Genomic DNA, 19,874 nt, shown 5'->3' with positions numbered 1-19,874 from the left:
AAACATTGCTTTGGCACACATTCACTGGCCAAATAAAATATATTCCTTTAGAGGTCAGAGATATATCGTTACGAAATCTTGCACAAAAAAATAATTAATAACTTTTAGAAAATGATGCATCCTGAGATCTTCGATTAGTTTGTGGTGAGTCCTTAGCAGTCAGCCTCATGACCCTCTCCCAGTCCTGCTGCTAGGCGCTCTGGGTAGTCTGTCCTCTCTCTGCCTTCCCTGCCCTGTGAAGGAATGCCCGATGTGGGGCAGGGATCAGAAAATCCATCATCTTCCCCAGCGGTTGACCAGCATGCCACAAACTGACCCTATGCCAGCAAGCATCTCTGATCACTGCTAGGAAGGTGCTGAGGCAAGAGCAAATACAGAACGCGGCACAGGGTGATAGAAATAAGGAGTTTGTGGCTTATATTCCCAGACTGCAAGAAAAGTGATGGTTATGAGAGATGGTGGAAAATCTTCAACATACCATTGAGTGGAAGATGACAGACTAAGAAGGGAAAAGAAGTGTCGTCCCTTCTCTTACTGTATATATGACCTGGGTTGCCCAAACTATTGACTAGGGTTTACTTCAAGTGTCTTGCACACTCTTGACTTGGTTTGAAATCACAGAATCCCTAGGTTGGAAAGACCTTTGAGATCATCAAGTCCAACCATACCTGTCTACTACTAAATTCTATCCCCAAGCACTTCACACACCCGTCTTTTAAACACCTCCAGGGATGGTGACTCAAACACCTCCCTGGGCAGCTGTTCCAGTGCTTGGTAATCCTTTCAGTAAACAAGATTTACCTAATGTGCAATGCTCTCCTGGCACAGCGTGAGGCCATTCCCTCTCACCCTATCTCTTGGGAGAAGAGACCAAATGCATTCTTTCAAATGATAGCTTGCCTTTTTGTAAAGGCAGGCTTCTGCAGCTGTGTCATCAAGTCACGTTGACACTATTTCCAACCCAGTGGTTTTTGAGATTGCCTAAAAATTTGTGCAGCCACAAATACAGGGAGGATATAATAAATGTAAAATAAAGGCCACACTTACTTGAAAAATAATAATGGGTAAGCAAAAATGATCTATTATGTAAAAAATGCATCTGCAATGCACAGTGTGCAGTAATCTGCTTCAGAGACTGCAAGGCTTTTTTTTTCTATTGAAATGGTTTTTTTTTTAAGGCTAGAATCAGTGCCTGGTGAATGGCTCCCAGATTTCATAGAGATAGAAGAGGGATAGAAGCAGCAGTTTTTGCTGAGGAAGCTGCACACCTCAGGTAGCCGAACAGACTGAGGCCTGGGGAGCCAGCTGGCCATGAGCATCCCTTCCCTTTCTGGTGATATTGGATGTGTGACAGGCTGGTTGGGAGGAAGTCTTGCAAAAAATCAGAAAGTTTTATACCCAAAGTGACGAACATTGATAATATTTTACTTTTTTTTTTTCTTGATCAGTTACTGCAGAATGGCCAAATAAGTTAATATTTATTTTTTCAGCATTTTAGCAATAGCAAGTATTTTTTTTCCAACAAGTAATGAAATTCTTGAGAAAACTTACTCTCTTAACAATTTTTTCCCTGTCAGTTCATACTTTTAGAGTAAGCCTACATATAAGAAGAGAGCAGAAGCGTGTGATTCCTAATTATTGTATAATCCCACATATTCTTTCCTTAGAAATACTGTTGCCAAATATAACAATTCAACGTTGTTTTGTAGTGTATCCTCACTGCTGTCAGTCTCCTGCGGGATCCACTGCAAATTTAGAGAGGCGTTTTACTATACAGCAAATATAAATCTCTTTTTCTGGTTTTTATGGTTAAATTAGCAGTTGTGTTTTCCAATTCTTTTTCAGGATAGGCAGAGATATTTTACATATAGGTTTATCAGGTTGTCCACAATTGAAAATGCAAAGTTTTTCTGACTGGCTGGCAGAACCCTGAGCTCTGCCTGCATCTTTTGCCTGATGCTGGGGTTACACAGCAGCACTCAGGAAGGGACAGTGGCAGGGCAAGCAGTCAAAGTTAATTGGGATAGTTACCTCTTCAAAGGAGGCATTGCTTAGTGTAGCAATAGATGAAAAAACAAGACAGCGTCTTGAGTTGCACTTGCTTAATTAGAAAGGTGTAAACACCAAGGTGGTCATATGTTTGCAGTGGGAATGTTTGCAGTTTTCACAGGAGCTGTGTGATTAGGAGAGAGGAAAAGCCTGACTTGGCTTTGTGACTCCTTCGAGGCTCAGCCTGCCTGCTCACACACTATCGGCCCCGCAGGTACTCCTTCCAGGACGAGGAGGACATGTTCATGGTGGTGGACTTGCTTCTCGGTGGCGACCTGCGCTATCATCTACAGCAAAACGTTCAGTTTACCGAAGAAACAGTCAAACTCTACATCTGTGAGATGGCGCTGGCTCTCGACTACCTGCGAAGTCAGCACATTATCCACAGGTAACCACACAGTCTTTTACTGGCAAACAGTAACCAGCAGAAGCTGCCCGTGCACCGCGCTGCCCATGGCTTGTTTGGGGTGCGTGATGCTGTCTCTGCTGCAGGGAGATGCTTAATGCTGCTTAATGCTGCTTAATGCTCTCAACACCCCTGAGCTCAGGAACTGCTGGTGTTAAACCTCACCAGCAGTGCTGGTCCTGGGTGTCCTCTGGCTGCTGGTCCTGTTTCCCCATCACTCAGAGGAAGATTCACACTTCCTCGGGTGTCTGAAAGCACCTTTCAAGATGAGTTTCCAAATGATCGAGGGCTTCACAGAAATAGGCCCCATCTTGCGTTATTAGTTTTACTTGGAGATGATGCCCAAACAAGTCTGATGCTTGCACTTTTTTGCCCAGTTGCCCGGGATATTTCTAGTCTATCATGAAGGGACTTGTCTCACATTGGGGTTTTTTTGTTTTATACCTTTCTAATTTTTGATAGATTAAAAAAAAGTTGCAGCTTTTTTATTGTTGAGTTGCATGCTTGATCTGACTGAGATTTCATCTTGCTGTAACCTTACTTCTTTTCCTAGAGATGTAAAACCAGACAACATCCTCCTCGATGAGCAAGGTAGGATCTCTCTGTCTTGCTTTCTCTGCCTCCTTCATTCGAGGAACAGATTCTTTACAGTCTTGAATGCTGTGTGTCTTTTTATCTGTAAGAGGCACTACTCCTTCTAACTGATCAGTGCTTGGTTGAACATACCTGTGCATTGTAATGCCAGAGAAGATCCACCAAAGGCAGCCCCTCTCCTCATTCCCCCCACCTTGCTTTTTCCACACTGTCTCCTCTCTCACTAGTGCCCTGGTGCACAGATGACCCGTGCCAGTGATGTGGTAACTGGCACTGTGGGAGGGCACGAAGCACAAGAGCTGACTTTGTTGAGTGATCTGAACATAGACTTTTAGGATTGTTTTGATGTCTTCGTGGGGAGATGGATCTGGGCTGAGCCACATGGAGTGAGTTCAGGAACTGGCTGAGAGCATCTATTAGAGCATCCGTTGATAATATTATCTCAGTGGCCTACATAGGCGAAATGCCATAGGAGATCCTATAATTACTTCTGTTTCAGTACTAGATCTTATAAAACGAAGACACAATCTCTCAGGCCCCAAACCATCTGAGTTTTATCATAACGCCTCATAAAAAACAAAGCTTGCACTTTCAAGGAAGTTAATTAGAGAATAGTGCAGGGTGTAAAGCCCAAATGCAAATGTGAAAAGGAGACACTTGATAGGACAAGGCAGTCTGTGATTTAAATACCACTTTCATAGCTACCTTGTAGATTGGGAGTAGAAAACAGCCTCCAGAAGGCCAAGTAAGTGAGTTTTCTGTATAAAAGGCTGGCTTGAAAGCAATGACCTGTTCTGAATTTTAACATTCCAACTTGACGTCAGAGAAAGGAGGAAGAAGAAGGTGCTCCAGCACCTTCTGAAATATCTTAGGATTTGGGAAGTATTGTTATGATTTCTTTCAACTGGCACATCCAGATTTGCAGTGATCTTTAGTGAGTTGCAGCACTGTTTTAGCTCTGGGACTTTGGGATACTTGTGGTTCAGTAGCTGTCATCAAAACCAGTTCTAGGGTTTTAATCAATGTGGCCAAGGCAATATCTTAGTATAGTGTTTCCCTGTTGTGTTCTTTGCTGACTATAGGTTCTGGCTAGAGCCATTTGACCAAATGCTGGAGCTGGTGTAGGTTGCAAGTTTGCTCCAATTATGATTTAACATCAAGACCCAAAGCTTGCTACCATTGAATCACCTGGCCAGCCTGAGATTCTGGGAAAGCTTCACGATCTGTTACGCCCATTTAGGAGAGTCTGACCCTGACCTGCCTGCACCCGTGCTACACTGAGGGCAGAAGCTTATGAAACAAATGTATTCTGACTCTGCATTGCCGCTGTTCTGCATTGCAATTAATTTCTTCTTAAAATGTCTCTTTATTTAAGGTCATGCACATTTAACAGATTTTAATATTGCAACAATAATTAGGGATGGTGAAAGAGCAACTGCATTAGCTGGAACAAAGCCATACATGGGTAAGAAATAATAGCTGCTCCTTACGTCTGTATTTTTCATTCCGTGTGCTCACCGCATGCTGCCTGACAGTCCCTGTCTGTGACAAAGGCACTGAATTAATTTAGCACATTAATGCGTGCGCCCAAGTAATTCAGTGGAGCCTAATCATTTGAAAAGTGAGACTCCCAGAGTGAATGAATCGCTGTCTGCGCGACCTCCCCATCCCACCCTGACCTCCCTGTTGGCCCCAGGCTGGGACTTGCTGCATCCAGGCAGGCGCCAGGTTTCTGCCATCCCTCGGTTGGGAGGGCTCTCCTAATGCATGTGAGATAACCCAGTTTCTCAGCGAGGGCATCCTGCTGCTGTGGTTGCTGCCCCCAGTTTGCAAAGCCTCCCCTTGGGCCACAGTGCATAAAAATAACCGTAAGTTTTGCATACTGACTTACATGAAATACTGAAATAGAAACAACTGAAATCAGCAAATAACCTGTTGCATTTTTGCCCTTTCTGTTCAGCTCCAGAGATTTTCCATTCCTTCCTGAACGGCGGGACGGGCTACTCCTTTGAGGTTGATTGGTGGTCATTGGGAATCATGGCTTATGAACTGCTACGAGGCTGGGTAGGGCTCCTGGACGGTCTGAGGTCTAAGAACACACTTTCTGAATGACTGCGGAAAGGAAAGGGAATTTCTTCTCATCTTTCCGTTTCTTCCCCCCTAGAGACCATATGACATCCACTCCAACAACCCCGTGGAGTCTTTAGTTCAGCTTTTCAGCACTGTGAGCGTTCAGTACTCGTCTACGTGGTCAAAAGAAATGGTTGCTCTCTTAAGAAAGGTAAATATTCCTGCTGGTGAAGTTTGCGTTGTGCATCATGGAGCGAGTCCAGAGAAGAGCAACAAAGCTGGTGAAGGGGCTGGAGAACAGGCCTTATGAGGAACGGCTGAGAGAGCTGGGGTTGTTTAGCCTGGAGAAGAGGAGGCTGAGGGGAGACCTCATTGCTCTCTACAACTACCTGAAAGGGGGTTGTGGAGAGGGAGCTGTGCTCTTCTCCCAAGTGACGGGGGACAGGACAAGAGGGAAGGGCCTCAAGCTCCACCAGGGGAGGTTTAGGCTGGACATTAGGAAAAAAATTTTCACAGAAAGGGTCATTGGGCACTGGAACAGGCTGCCCAGGGAGGGGGTTGAGTCCCCTTCCCTGGAGGTGTTTAAGGCACGGGTGGACGAGGTGCTAAGGGGCATGGTTTAGTGTTTGATAGGAATGGTTGGACTCGATGATCCAGTGGGTCTCTTCCAACCTGGTTATTCTATGATTCTATGATCATCTGCAGTGCATATGGGACTAGCTGGAAAATTTTCAGCATATGAATAAATAATATGAAATTGTAATAGGACTAATTTCTATGACTTTGTTGAGGTTTAAGCATAGTTTAATCTTGTGGTTTGTTTGTTTATTATCCCTTTAATAAGAAGTGTTGTATTAGATAGCAAGGGAAAGAAGAAGGCTGGTTTTGGTGTGACAGTCAAATTCCTACCTGGGCTAGAACTGTGCGCTTCCAGAATCCTTCTCTGTGATCATCCTAACCTAAAAACACAGCAATTGTGGCTGAACGGCCATGTGAACTGGAAGAGCATGTGCTGTCCCTGCTTTGTTAGCTGCTCGCCCTCACCAGGCCAAAGGGCCTGGTTTGGTGTGTTCAGCTGTGAGAACTGTCTGAGGGGAGGGTGGAGTGGTCTGTATTATGGGATGGTCTCCTGCTTTCCTTGTAGTGCACATGAGGAAGTTGTTGGTTTGGTGTGGAGGCTGTTTTAGCTTTGGCTTGCTTGAAAACTCGGAAAAGTAGCTGATGGGTGTGCTATAAAAAAGATATATACGGCACTGACAGTAAATAAGTGATTCCAACGTAAGTTAACATTGGGTGGACAATTTACATAATTAGATTTTTTTCTAATGACAAGCAGCATTGTTAGTTATGACTGCAGCAGAGCATTCAGCAAGTTCATATTGCCATCTGCTGGGCTGCCGGCAGTTGGGATTCTGGAGAGTGGGCAGAAATAAGCATCTCACCAGGAAAATGCAAGCAGCCACCTCAGTCTGGAAAGACCCTCCACATCCCCAAAGACTGCTAGGGCTTCTGTGCTTGGGGTGCCCCAGGTGTAGTCCTGTTGGGGCAGCCAAAGGGGGGCTCTGCTGATGGCCACCTGCCCACTGGGGCCAGCTCTTCTCACTATGCTTTTCTCCTGGCATCGATACCATGCATCTCCTTCCTGTTGAGCCAGTGCCATCACCGTGGCCTTGCTCAGGAATTGGGAATTCCTCCCTTTTCATTTGAAAGGTCCAGATAATTTTATGCTGCAAAAAAAAGTGCCTGACAAGTTCCTCAGGTGGTAGTTGCTGGTCAAGGTGGTGTTTGGTCCCATGCCCTTCCAATACATCCCCATGCTTGGTGCCTGGCAGGCTGTAAGTACAGTCACCATTACCTGCTTCTTTCATAGTTACCTTTGGCATTGGAAAAATACTCAATGCTGATTTTATTTCCTGCAAAAAACGCTATAGCCAGTTATAATTAGCATGCCTAGAACTGTGCCACGTTTTTTTAAGGAAATAGTCCTAGATGAGTAGAGGTCCTAGAGCAGGTATTTATCAGTTGGGAGACTATATGCACTCAATTTGTCTATGTCCAAAACCAAGCAGGACTCAAATTATCAAATTCCAGTGCTCTGGAAAAATCACGAGAGCAGTTCCAGAGGTGGGGCGCTGCTCTGGCACCGGTGGCAGTGGCTCAGGCAGGCAGGTTGGTTTGTTCCTGGAGAGGAATGAGGTTGCGTCCAACTTGCCTGCCATGAGCATCTCACACTTGGGAGAGGAGGGACACACACATGAGGATGCACTGCAAAGGTGACATCAAGTGAGCTTTGGTGGAGATTTTCACAGGGGGAGATGAGGCACAGCACTTTCTGGAAGCCCTACACAGATCCTGTGTTAGATATACCTCCATGTTGGACGTATCTCCATGTCAGACATACCTCCAGCAGCCCTGAAAGTTGTATCTCAAGTTAGCTGAGCATGGTACACAGTGCCAAATTCTTCGAAAAATCAGGTCTGTCCTCACACTGGTGTTTCACTAGATCAAGTGATCGTTTTTCTTCTCTGTGCTTAGTAATGTGTGGTACGTGTTTAGTATATGATAAACAGAGTAGCATCCCCTGGTGTCACAGAAGTGGTGTGAAAATAGGACATGTGGAGGTTGAAACTGAAACAACGATCCTCTTGCAGAATCAATGTCTTTACAAAGGAGCAAAGTCTGTTCTTGGCATGTGGAGGAGTGCGCCGGGGCAGCAGCACCTCAGTGCTGTGGTGAAGGGTCACCCATTGTAGGTAGGCACAGGAGAAGCAAACCCAGACTGGTCCAAGGGCTCGTAGTGCCAAATTTTTGGCTGTGTGCTTTCACAGCCTCCAGAACATTGTTTAAATGTGGATTTTTTTCTATAGTCTATTAACGTATTTCCCATGGCAGAAAGGTTGCTGCATGGCTGAACCATCTCAATCGTCCAAAAGGCAGGATGCTGCTGGGCTCCTGTCTTTCTCCTCTGACAGGAATGCTTTTCTCTCCCCAGCTGCTGACGGTGAACCCAGAGCATCGTTTTTCCTGCCTGGCTGACATCCAAGCCTCAGCGTACTTGTCCGGCGTGGTCTGGAGCGATGTCTGCGAGAAGCGGGTGGAGCCAGGCTTCGTTCCCAATGTGAGTAGGAGCGATCTGTATCCTGGCCCTGAGCACGCGCGGCTCTCATCGTTGGAGGATCGGCTGCAGTCAGCAGAGGCTTTCTGGCAGAGAATAATTTGAGTGTATTTTCTGTGAGAGGGTCTCTGCTGTGTCTAACAACCACGGTGTCGTGTGTCCTGGCAGAAAGGCCGCCTGCACTGCGACCCGACCTTCGAGCTGGAGGAGATGATTCTGGAGTCAAGGCCCTTGCACAAGAAGAAGAAGAGGCTTGCAAAGAACAAGTCAAGGGATAACAGCAAAGACAGCTCACAGTCTGTAAGTGCTTTCTGGAGTAAGGGCCAGCTGGGAAAAAAAGGCTGAGCTGCTGAATTTGGGGGCATGTAGCAGCAGTTACTGAGACAATGCAGTAACTGCAGGTTTATGAGGGGAGACCTCATTGCTCTCTATAACTACCTGAAAGGAGGTTGTAGAGAGGAGGGTGCTGGCCTCTTCTCCCATGTGACGGGGGACAGGACAAGAGGGAATGGCCTCAAGCTCCGCCAGGGGAGAAAAAATTCTTCACAGGAAGGGTCATTGGGCACTGGAACAGGCTGCCCAGGGAGGTGGTTGATTCACCTTCCCTGGAGGTGTTTAAGGCACGGGTGGACGAGGTGCTAAGGGGCATGGTTTAGCGTTTGATAGGAGTGGTTGGACTCAATGATCCGGTGGGTCTCTTCCAACCTGGTTATTCTGTGATTCTACGATTCTATGATTTTGATAAGAACATTTGCCCAATGGAATCTTCCCAATAGCCAAATGTCTCTCTTACATAAGTTTGATAAAACTCTTTCACAGTACTCTGTACTTTGGAAAATGAAATGAGAAATGGAGGTCTGGACACACCAGTCAAGAGAAAAACAAAACAAAACAAAATACACATCCATGTTACTTCACCTTTCCAAGAGGTGAAGTAGTGTCTGTGGCTGCTGTTGGTGGGTTACACAGAAGCAGTTTATCCCAGCAGTGATGATGGCCACACAGTAACAGCTGGCCAGGCGGTCCCATTTTTGGGTAACTATCCCATGTTTTCTCTCGCCATGTGAGCTGTGTGGCTGGGTGAGCCCCACGGCTCTGCTGTGCTCCTGTGCTCTGGCTGTGCTGGCTGAAGAGGCAGTATGTGGGCATGGAAGAAGCGTGCCAGTGTGCCCATGAGCACTTTCTGCAGAGAGGGATCCATTAGCAGTGAAATCAGCCTAGGGATGAGATGCATTTGTTTCTTCTTTTCACTGTGGGAATCACAGGGCTTTAACATCACTGAGAAGATATACACAAGAACTTTGGTTTTACAGAACAGTCACATCCCATGTGTAAAACCAGCTTCTTACACAGCAAAGCAGGTATTTGGTCCTGCAGAAAATAGATTTTATAAGGAGTGTTTGCAGATAGGGCAGTGTGCCAGGGAGGCCTGTGAGAGCAAATGTACATCACCCACTGTCCCTGCTTCCCCTGTGCAGTTCATATGAGCTGTGCAAACCCCAAACTAAGGGAACAAACATTGCCCCCACCAGCAAGGTCAGGACCATCTACTGTCTGAGAGCAGTGAGGAGCATCAGGCAGTATTTGCCTCTCTCATTGTCTGCACCAATCAACTGCAATGCATCCCTTCCCTCCTCAGCAGGAGTTAATGCTGCGATCAATGAGACTTACTGTAAGTGCTGAAGGATAAACCGGGAAGCGAGGGAGGGAAAAAAAAAAACAGAATAAGCAAATTTGCAATTACATCTCAGAAGTTGTGCTGCCAAGAGTGATAAGGGCACTTTGCCTGCTAGGATTCACAGCTGATTGCCAGACACCAGTGCAGACACCAGGCAAGAGCCCATCTCTTACCATGGCCAAGGCCCGTGGCTGGGGCTGCACAGATGGGTGGCAAAAGGGCTGGGAGAGACTCTGCCTGAGCAGGAAAGAGTCATCCCTGCTTTGGTTGGAGGTGGAGTGGAGCAGCAGTGTCTGGCTTCAGAGGAAGTCTCTGCACCTAGGCAGAGGTGATGCAGGAGGTGAAATAAAGGCAGAAATTGGGAAGCGTGGCCATCCACATGCCTGCGTTTCCCTCCTGCCCCATGGGGGCTGCCAGCTTCCCTGTGTTTGTGCAGCCAGGATACCTGCACAGCTCTGGAGATCTTGTGCAGCTGCCTGCGACAAGGCAGCAGCTTTGTGCCTTGATCTTGCAGGGACTCACAGGCACAGGCTTTGCGCTGATCTCTCCTCCACACTGCCTTTCCTTCCTATGGGCAGATAGGAAGGAAAAACAAAATACACGGATAAACCAGTTCTGGTTGTCTGGAAAACAATGTGCTCTCTGTGTTTTATGGAAAACTGTGCTCGCTGCAGATGAAACAAACCACCACTGAAAGCCATGAAGGCAATCAGTTGTGCTGTTCCTATCCGTGGTTTTGGTTGAAGTTTCTGGTGGCTAAGAGGCTCTTTGCATACAGCTGGAAAACCTGAGATGCTGTAGGCAGCAATGAGATGCAAATAGGACTGCTTATACATGTATTGTTTTTCTTCTACAGGAAAATGACTATCTCCAAGAATGCCTTGAAGCTATCCAGCAAGACTTTGTCATCTTTAACAGAGAGAAGTGAGTGTGCAAGGGTAGTTTTTTTGAAAGAAAAAAATGTTCTTTTGCCCTGACTTCCCTTAGGGATCAGAGTGCCAGTGCCTGACGGCTGGGAGCATCTCACCATGGGCTTAGCCCTGAGCGTTTGACGTCAACCAAGGAGCTCAGGTGCTGCCTCTGTATGAAAAGCAGTTCTCATCAAAATGGGAGACAAGATCACGGATTATTAATCACTACCATTAAATAAATATGCTGCAGAGAGACCTCTGGGATTTAACATATGTATGTGACACCGATTCCGTTCCCGCATAGCATCTTCTCATCCATCCTGCTTTTAGAGGAGGATGTTTTAGTGTTTAATGAAGGGAAGGAACATGCTAAAATCTCTGCAGGGCAGAGAAAGAGCTGGAGTTGAAGCAGCTGCTTTCTCCTCTATTCAGGCATGCTGAAATGGGAATGTTTGGCTTGTGAGTAAAGCAGGAGATGGCCTTGTTGGAGGCTGTGTGGAGGGAGCCTGCTGCCCTGGCTGTAGCACAGGGCACTTGTGGCTGAGGTCTGGATGGGCAGCGCTTCTGAAAGCTGAAGCCTTGAAGGTCACTGCGGAGTATTTCAGAGTGTTTCAGTGTGTTTTGCTGATACATCGGTCCCTATTGTGACCTTTTTATGTGCTCTCTGTGTACTCTGGAAAGACTGCTCTCATTTACCATGGGTCTGCTGTAGGAGTGGTGTGTGGGCAACCTGGGGCACCCTGGCTGCTGTAGGCACCTTCACACCACTCCTCCTGTGGGATATTTGATCTGGGGGTTACTGTGTAAAACTTGGTTCCTCTGCTCCACACAGGCTAAAGAAGAGCCAAGAGCAGATGAGTGAGTCCACGTCCCCCCCTGAGACCACTGATGAAGCCGAGACGGAGGCTGAATCCGAGACCTCCAACTTGAACATGTGCAGCTCTGTCTGCTCCTCCGCGGGCAGTAGCTAGGCTGCAGCCACTGGGCGAGGGTTGCTGGCCCGCGCCGCACCGATAACTCGTTCTCAGGTTGCGCTGAGCACCACAGGCTATCCTCCGATTCCACCGGAGAACACCGACAACTAGTCTTGCCAAGCTGTAGCAAAACAGATAGTTCTTACAGAACTGCATTCCTGGATTTAATGGAGCGCCAGTTCCTGTCGTGGGTAAAGATACTTGCTATGCAACTTGTTGGAGGAGGTAGATCAACTTCTTTACTTGGTCTTATTTAATGTCAGGTTGCTGATCTGCGCATGTTTTTAATACAGAAAGATGACAAGAAAACAAGTTATGTCCTTGGGTACAACAAGGGAAGACACCAAGCAGGTGTGGAGAGGGAGGAAGGCTGAATGGGCAGTTTAAATTTTACTTTGGCGTTCTCTGCTTGTAAAGGTGGCTGTAGGGACAAGCAATCCTGGTGTAAATCGGAGCAGCCCCTCTCCGGGTTGTGACGGGCAGCACCAGCCTCCAGGGAGCCTCGAGCTGTTCGGGTCCTGCAGCATTAAAGACGTCCCAGGCATGTCTGTGCCTTCTCATCACCTGTCAGAATTTCTTTCCCAACTCGGGGCAAATAAATGTTTTTTGTGCACTCCATGGAGTCTTCTGGGGCTGGCTAATGATTAAACACGTAATTGAAATGCAGAATGTATTTACAATACTTGCTTTCTTCACATAGCTGCTGCGAGCAGCAAGGAGCTGTATGGATGGACCAGAGGGTTTGGTTCTGTTTGTCTGGGTTTGGAGAACGCAGTTTATCACAGATTCAGATTTTATTGGAGGCAAAGTGGGTGGCCTTGCAATGCTGCTTGGTTATGAAAGAAGGGAATATCTTGTTTCGCTCTTCTAGTTACTTTATTTTCAGTGTAAAGTAGAAATACTGTATATAATATACTAATACCTGTTTTAACTTCTTAATAAGACAGGAGATCTCTTTACCTGTTTCCAGCTGTGGATATTGCCTTTCTTCTTGTTTCAGAAGCCTTCACTATATTAGTTGCTTAATCTGCTGTAGAGTTGCTTTTGGTTACTATTGCTAAAAAAGGAGCCATGGGTTCTGCTGCGCCGTGTGGCTGTTGTGATACACAGGGGTTTCGTTAGAACTGCATTCACTTTCAAACTATCAACATCTGTTTGCTGCCAGACATTAGGAGACGGCAGGATTTACACCCTTAATGCATATTCATAATGCAAAGATGGATAGAAAAAGTTTTTAGCAAATGCAGACTCTTTCAAGACAAGTTTTGCTGCATTCTTGGTTTCCATGAGTGAAATGGAAAGGAATAACTGGTACGTAACAATTTTATATAAAATAATGACACGTCGCATTTATTTTCCACAGTTTTATGTGGAAATTAGTACATGGCTAAAATTGTGCAGAACCAAATTTTCATAGAAGTCTTTAGAAGTGTTCAGGTGTGCAGGCCCGACTTGTTTGGGACAGGGGAGGGACACCAAAGCCCCGATGCCAGTTGCACAGTTATTTTCAGGACAGAACCAGGTAAACCATGACAGGCAGCAGCAGCTCTCGCTCGGGGGATGAGCATCTGCTCCCTCGGCCAGACCCGCTGAGGGACCAGGTCTGCACCGCAGAGTCCTGATGTCGGCTGTGGGTCCAGGCAGATGATGGATGCTGGCTGGGCATAAAAACAGCCTGCACCTCGTTAGGGGCTGCACTACTAGGCGGCTGCAGGGGAGCTGCAGCTACTCAGTGAGTGAGGTCTGAAATAAATGCTTTCCCCTGCGCCTTTCCCTGCTCAAGGAGGGCACCCACACCCTGGCTCTGATCCTGGGCTGTGCTCAAGGGACCTCCTCGCTGCCCTGCCAGATGTCCAGTACCAGGGTAAACTCATTACCGTAATCACCGAATCACCTTCTCCTGCACACCAGAGCTGGCAGTGAGCAGCCCCTGCTCTCTGCGTGGGCAGCCTGGTCCAAGCCCCTCTGCTTCCTGCACACTCCTCATGTCTCCTCTCCTCCAGCCTGAGGATGCTGCGTGCCTCGATGGGCTCAACTCCTGCCATCTGGGAATGGTACCTGTCGGCAAGGGCTGCTAGCGATGGCCAGAGTACTTTGCAACATAGTAGTAACACTTTAATCTTAAGTCACAAAACTGCATCGAGACAGTCTCTGATTTGCTTCTGCTCAGAGCAGTCTGATAACCCTTCTGCTGTGAGGGGCCAGAAGCCCACTTCTTGGCCTGCCAGGACTCAGGTGGGGCAAGGGAAACAGAATGAGGGTCGAACCCATGTATTTACCCAGGAATTATAAATGATAGATTATTTACTCCACTGGTATTTCAATGAACTCCATTGTACTATTAATCATCTTTCTGTAAATAATGACAAAACTTTGGACTATCAGAACAACAAGGAGTGGTTTTGAGCACACTGTCCCTTATAAAGCAGATGCAAATAGCTCCTATTCAACCAGAAGCTGTCAGGCCAGGAGAGATGTTGGCGGTTTGGTAGGACGTGTTTAATCAGACATTTTCATCACTTTCTTTAGGACAAGTGACAAAAAGCCCTTGAGGTCAAAGTTGGTGTGTGTAGGGAGGAGCTGGCTGACTTCTGAAATGGATGTTTCTCACCCTCTCCGTGTTCGTCATTTATGGTCCCTTTTCAGCACTGCTCTTGCTGGGTAAAGTGTGCAAAATATCATCAGCAGAAACCAGGAAAGCTTCTAGGGAGACACCAGGTGATTGTTCTTTCCAAGGTGAAATAATTCAGGGCAAATTTTGGCTTCCCCAGGAAGCACCACTGAAATCCAGCAACAGATTTCCCAGGGACATGCCACAGGAAACTCTGCTTTCTGCCTCAGTCTATTTCTAAACCCTAATCACTGAGAGAAGTGACAGGACACAGACCTCTAGGATCATTACACTGAGTAGTAGAGACACCGTGACTACGACCTAACTCAAGTGCTCATTTTTGATCTTAAATAATGCATGGTTGCGATTTCACTAGTGCTCACTGGGGACCAGGTTTCATTGATGCCTGTTTATGCCTAGTCCCTGGAGAAGAAATTACAGGAAAAGACTAATTGAAAAATGGGAAAATGGATGAGAGAGATATCATAGGATCATAGAATCATAGAATAACGAGGTTGGAAGAGACCCACCGGATCATCGAGTCCAACCATTCCTATCAAAATATGTGTTTGCTTCATTGTCAAAATCCTCATGATGGGTTTCAATACACCGGGGCCTCTGTCCGTGCTGTGCTACTGCTCTCTAGGCCCCTTTTGTGTCGTGTCCCCCAACTCTGTGGCCCCTTTCGTGTCATGTCCCCCATCTCTGTGGCCCTGTAACGAGCCTGTCAGCACTGCACATCCCCACAGCTTCTTCCAGGGATGTCCTGGGTGAAGCTAACCCCATCCACACTGAACTGCAGGTGATGAGAGCCTGTTCCCTGCCCCACATCCATCCAGTGGTGACTTGCTGTCCCCAGCTGATGGGCAGAGACCAAGGTTGGGGGTGAGGAGTGATCCTTGGCGTGAAGAGTGTGCTGAGGATGCTGAGGATGCAGGGTTATTCTCTGCCAAACACCTGGCTTTGAAATTCTCTGAACCGCTCCTCTCCCATTATTCTCATGGTTGCGTTAGAGCCTGATGCAGCTCCAGATGTGAGCAAAACTCACAGTGAAGTCGTGAAATGTTCCTGGTACCAAACCGTGTCATGCAGAGCTTGAAAGGAGTCAATAGCAGCTCTGGTTTACATCTCCACTACAACCAGAATACAATAATTTTCTGTATATAAATATTTAAATACATGTATTTTTTGTATGACAGATTTATACAGGGTGTGCCATTATTTGCTGTGAAAAGTCTACATCACCTATAAATTATTCTCCTTAAATTCCCTGTCACAAGGTTGTTTTCTTATCTCTTGTCATATTATGAAGTTATGCAAAGTTACATATTTTTGTGCTGTCCTTTGAATTCCACAGACTTCACTGGGAATTTTGCACAGAAAACAAATACCAGGCCAGGTCCTGATGTTTCCTCTGTTGCCAATTCTTTATTACTCTATACCTTGCCAAAAAGTGATTAAGAGTAATAAAATAATAGCAAAAAAGGCCAATAATATGAACTTTGACACTGAACAGTGCTGAAATCCTGATGCCTCGGTAGGGTATTTTTAAAATTTTTTTTTCAGTGGAAATATATGTAATGTATATCTTTGTATTTTATGTTGATACATTTCTGTAGTTTTATTGCATGAAAAATTTTACCATGTCACAAAATATTTAAGTTATGACAAGTTTGTGTTTTTGCAGATACTGCGAGAAGCCATTGCATATGTGGAGTAATAAATGTGTATTTTTAACATTGCCAAGTATTTGTTGTCATTTTTAGGTTACTGCTCCGTAGCGGGGGGTGTGGAAATTGAATCTTATAAAAAGTGGCTGTTGCAATTACATTTCTTGTTTACTCATCGCAGACTGGAGTTGTTTAGCATCCGCATCACCAGCCTGTGGTGGTGTGCTGCCCGCTCCCTGGCCAGCATCAATACTTCCCAGCGGCGGAGCAAGCAGGTCAATATGCCAAATATTTCTCATTTGCTGCAAGTTGTGTGGTGCTTGGCAAAACTAGGCGGTTGCAGCTGATGGTTACGATGGCTTTGAATCACTCGGTTAATAACGGGCTTGTGCTGGACTGGTGTCTGGGAATGAGACGGGAGAGCAGGGTGGGATGTGGTGGGTTGCATCCATGCAGGGGTCACCGCATGGTCCTGGTGACCATGAGGCACTGACAGCTCTGGCTCACTGCATTTTGCTCTATTTCACTGCACAGCCCTGTATTTTGTATCTTAAATTTGATAAAAATGGCCCTGGGGAACTTTGGGAGGTCTTTGGGTTTTCTCTTTCATCAGTACTGGGAATTATTTATTATAGATCTCAGCGCAATGTGCTGGCTTACTTTATCTCAGTGTAGAAAGCATCTACAAAGGCTCTTCCTCACTTCAAAAGACATGGCAAAAGAACAAGACAAAATAATATAGAAGCATTAACTTGGCTGTCTACAGAGCCCTTCAACAGTGGTTGGTAGCCCTGGGCCCTGGTCCCAGCAGGGCTCTGCCCAGCTGCTAATTTGAGGCTTCTACTGTGACCCCTCATGGCATCTGTGGGTGTCCCTGAAGGGCTGAGGGCACATGGTGACCCCTGAGGAGCTGTGGGAGGGGAAAATGAAAAGTATAGTAATGGAGTGAGCACAGTCCCCACCACACAGCCCTCAACTTACAGAGGTTGAAAAAAGCTGATAGAATTGTAGAATAGTTTGGGTTGGAAGGGACCTTAAGGATCATCCAGTTCCAGCCCCTCTGCCGTGGGCAGGGACACCTCCCACTGGATCAGGCTGCTCAATGCTCTATCCAACCTGGCTTTGAACACCTCCAGGGATGGGGCAGCCACAGCTTCCCTGGACAACCTGGGCCAGGGCCTCCCCACTCTCATGGTGAACAAATTCCTCCTTCCTCCCTCCAGTATATACCCGTTGCCCCTGATCCTATCACCACAAGCCTTTGTAAACAGTCCCTCCCCAGCTTTCTTGTAGCCCCTTCAGGTACTCGAAGGTCGCTCTAAGGTCTCCTTGGAGCCTTCTCTCCTCCAGGCTGAACAACCCCAACTCTCTCAGCCTGTCCTCGTATGGGAGGTGCTCCAGCCCTGGGATCATCCTTGTAGCCTCCTCTGGACCCGTTCCAACAGCTCCATGTCCTTCCTATGTTGAGGATTCCAGAACCGGACACAATCCTCCAGATGAGATCTCACAAGAGAGGAACAGAGGGGCAGAATCCCCTCCCTCGCCCTGCTGGCCACGCTGATTTTGATGCAGCCCAGGACACAGTTGGCCTTCTGGGCTGTGAGCGCCCAGATAGACTGAATCCACCACAGCAGCCACAAATGCAGGCAGCTCCGTAGCCAGCTGCCTGCCCTGCGCACAAACAGCATTTGCTGGGGCTCACTCTAAGGCTGGAATGAGCAGGGAACATGCTCAGCACCTGGCTTTGCCTTTCTTCCCTGCTGAAGTTTGTTGTGCTGCTGTTTTGGAGCCCTGGACCTGAGGAAAGGTGTGTGCCAGCTGCTGATGCCTGCACAGGGTGGGCTGGAGGTAGCCTGCTTAGCAAAGCAAACCCGGGTAAGGTTTGCCACAAGCTGGGGAAAAAAAGCAGCAAAGAGCATGAGAAACACAGTGATAATTTTGTGTCTGTCTGCCGGCTGATTTGCACACTTAGGAGAGTGTCGGGACTGTTTTCACACAGCAAGTGTGCACCCTGCGGCATCCTTTCCCCCGTTTTCTTCTGCTGCAGCTGGTGAGATGATGATGCTGGAGCAGCTGTGTCCCTGCAGCCCTAGGGCATCTCTGGCCAGGCCACCTCAGCTGGGATGCTTGGCTTCAGGGTGCTCTTGCTCTCAATTTTAGCACCAGGCAATTTTCTGCTGCCTGTAAAAGTGCACGTATTTAAGACTGATATGCTGCATTGCATACTCTGTGGTTTTCTGAATCAGCAATTGTTGTCTTCAAATTATACCCTTTATTTAACTTTTTTTTTCCTGTTCTGCTAGGAAGTATGAGGTTCATCCCCACTCCAGACGTGGCTGTGGGGGCTCGGGGCTGTGGTGCTTCACTGTCTCTGCCACAGAGCCAGACAGCAGGCGCGGAGCCCAGCATGGGCCATCAGTCAAGGCTATGAAGTGTCTCTTCAGTCCCCTTTGCCTGCAGGTGCCTGACCCAGAGCCTGCAGGAAAGCTGTCTGAAGAAATTAGGGCCAAACACAAACTGTGTTGTGCCCCGGAGGCTCTGGCTGCATTAGGTTAGCAGGCAGCTGGCTCTGCCAGGACTCCACTCAGCACTGGGAGAGCTGCAGAAATGCTCTCAGCCCCATTCCATGTGGTTAGGAGGCTGAGGCAAGAACGCAGTAGTGTCTCTGTGCCTCCTGAGCCTTTGGGCATCTGCTCCCTGATGGAGGAGATGGACGTAACCCCCCCTTCAAAGTGGAAGGGAGAGGTGGATTTCAGCCCTCAGCTGGTGAGGTGAGTGGAGGGACCAGCCTAATCCACTTCTGCAGGAAGATGCTGGGAGAGGGGATAGTAACCTTCTGCCAGGATCCACGCTATCCTTCCACTAATAAGCCTCGTTGTTAGAGACAGGGATGTTTCCAGTACCTCAGAGATCACAGTGCTACCAAGCCAGTTGTACCCCTGTCACCCCCTGTATGTCTGGCACTTGAGAGAGGTCACTGCCACCAGACTGTGACTTTTCTCTTTCCCGTTCCTCAAATCATCCCTTTAAATAGATGTTTGATAGTGTTGGTGCACTTGCAGGAAAAAAAAAAAATCCCCCAAATCCAACAAATTAAATGGTTTGTTTAAAATAAGATATGAAATATATGAACAAATACATTCCCCATATATGCTGGATGCAGAAATTACTATGGGTCAGTGCATTAAGCTATGAGAAGTAGGTCAGATCAGACAACGAAAAAAAAAAAACACCCACCAAATAAAATTCCCTCCTGGTTTATATGTGTGAATTCATATAACAAAGCGTTCATTCCTATTTAACTAGCGGGCTGCACAGCAGTGCACATAAGGTCCTGCTGCAGGATGTGGCTCTGGATAGGTGATCGGTCCCTTCCACCCCAAGCTCTGCAGGACAGCCCATCCCTGCCGTGGCTTGGCAAACCAACAGCCCTGATGTTTTCTGTAGCCACCTCCCAGCCCCCCAGAGAAAGGGTTGTAACCCTTACACATACCTTAGGAACTGGTGACAGTACCGGATAGCTGTTTTCATCAGTTATGTATCCAGACTTGCAGAACACTGTGATTTCAGCTCTCACTGATGGAGCTTACTCACATTTCCACAACCCTCTCATTCCCTTTCTTTCTCCCTGCTTTCAGACAGAGCTGGAAACCACAGTTTGACATTGCCTGAGGAGAATCTGCATCTCACAGGCATGATACAGCGTCTCTTATTGCATTTGAACCTCAAAGGCATGGGAAGTGTTGACCTACTGGGAAAATCAGACCACCCTCACGGAATTTTAGCTTTACTTGCA

The 19,874-nt window shown here is 47.1% G+C and overlaps 1 protein-coding gene across 2 annotated transcripts in view; it reads left to right on the top strand.

The window, feature by feature from the left end:
- STK32C (serine/threonine kinase 32C) overlaps positions 1-13,134 on the top strand; it is a 100,144-nt gene extending 87,010 nt beyond the window's left edge. For both annotated transcript variants that reach the window (XM_069863388.1, XM_069863387.1), the window contains 9 exons: positions 2,264-2,437; positions 3,009-3,046; positions 4,425-4,514; positions 5,010-5,113; positions 5,214-5,330; positions 8,112-8,237; positions 8,403-8,534; positions 10,769-10,836; positions 11,656-13,134. In XM_069863388.1, the coding sequence (XP_069719489.1) occupies positions 2,264-2,437; positions 3,009-3,046; positions 4,425-4,514; positions 5,010-5,113; positions 5,214-5,330; positions 8,112-8,237; positions 8,403-8,534; positions 10,769-10,836; positions 11,656-11,794 (988 nt within the window). In that variant the 3' untranslated portion in view covers positions 11,795-13,134. The remainder of the gene's footprint in view (positions 1-2,263; positions 2,438-3,008; positions 3,047-4,424; positions 4,515-5,009; positions 5,114-5,213; positions 5,331-8,111; positions 8,238-8,402; positions 8,535-10,768; positions 10,837-11,655) is intronic.
- The last annotated feature ends 6,740 nt before the right edge of the window (positions 13,135-19,874 follow it).

Source organism: Phaenicophaeus curvirostris, chromosome 9, assembly GCF_032191515.1.
Source record: "Phaenicophaeus curvirostris isolate KB17595 chromosome 9, BPBGC_Pcur_1.0, whole genome shotgun sequence".
NCBI lineage: Eukaryota > Metazoa > Chordata > Aves > Cuculiformes > Cuculidae > Phaenicophaeus > Phaenicophaeus curvirostris.
This window is presented reverse-complemented; position numbering and strand designations above follow the sequence as displayed.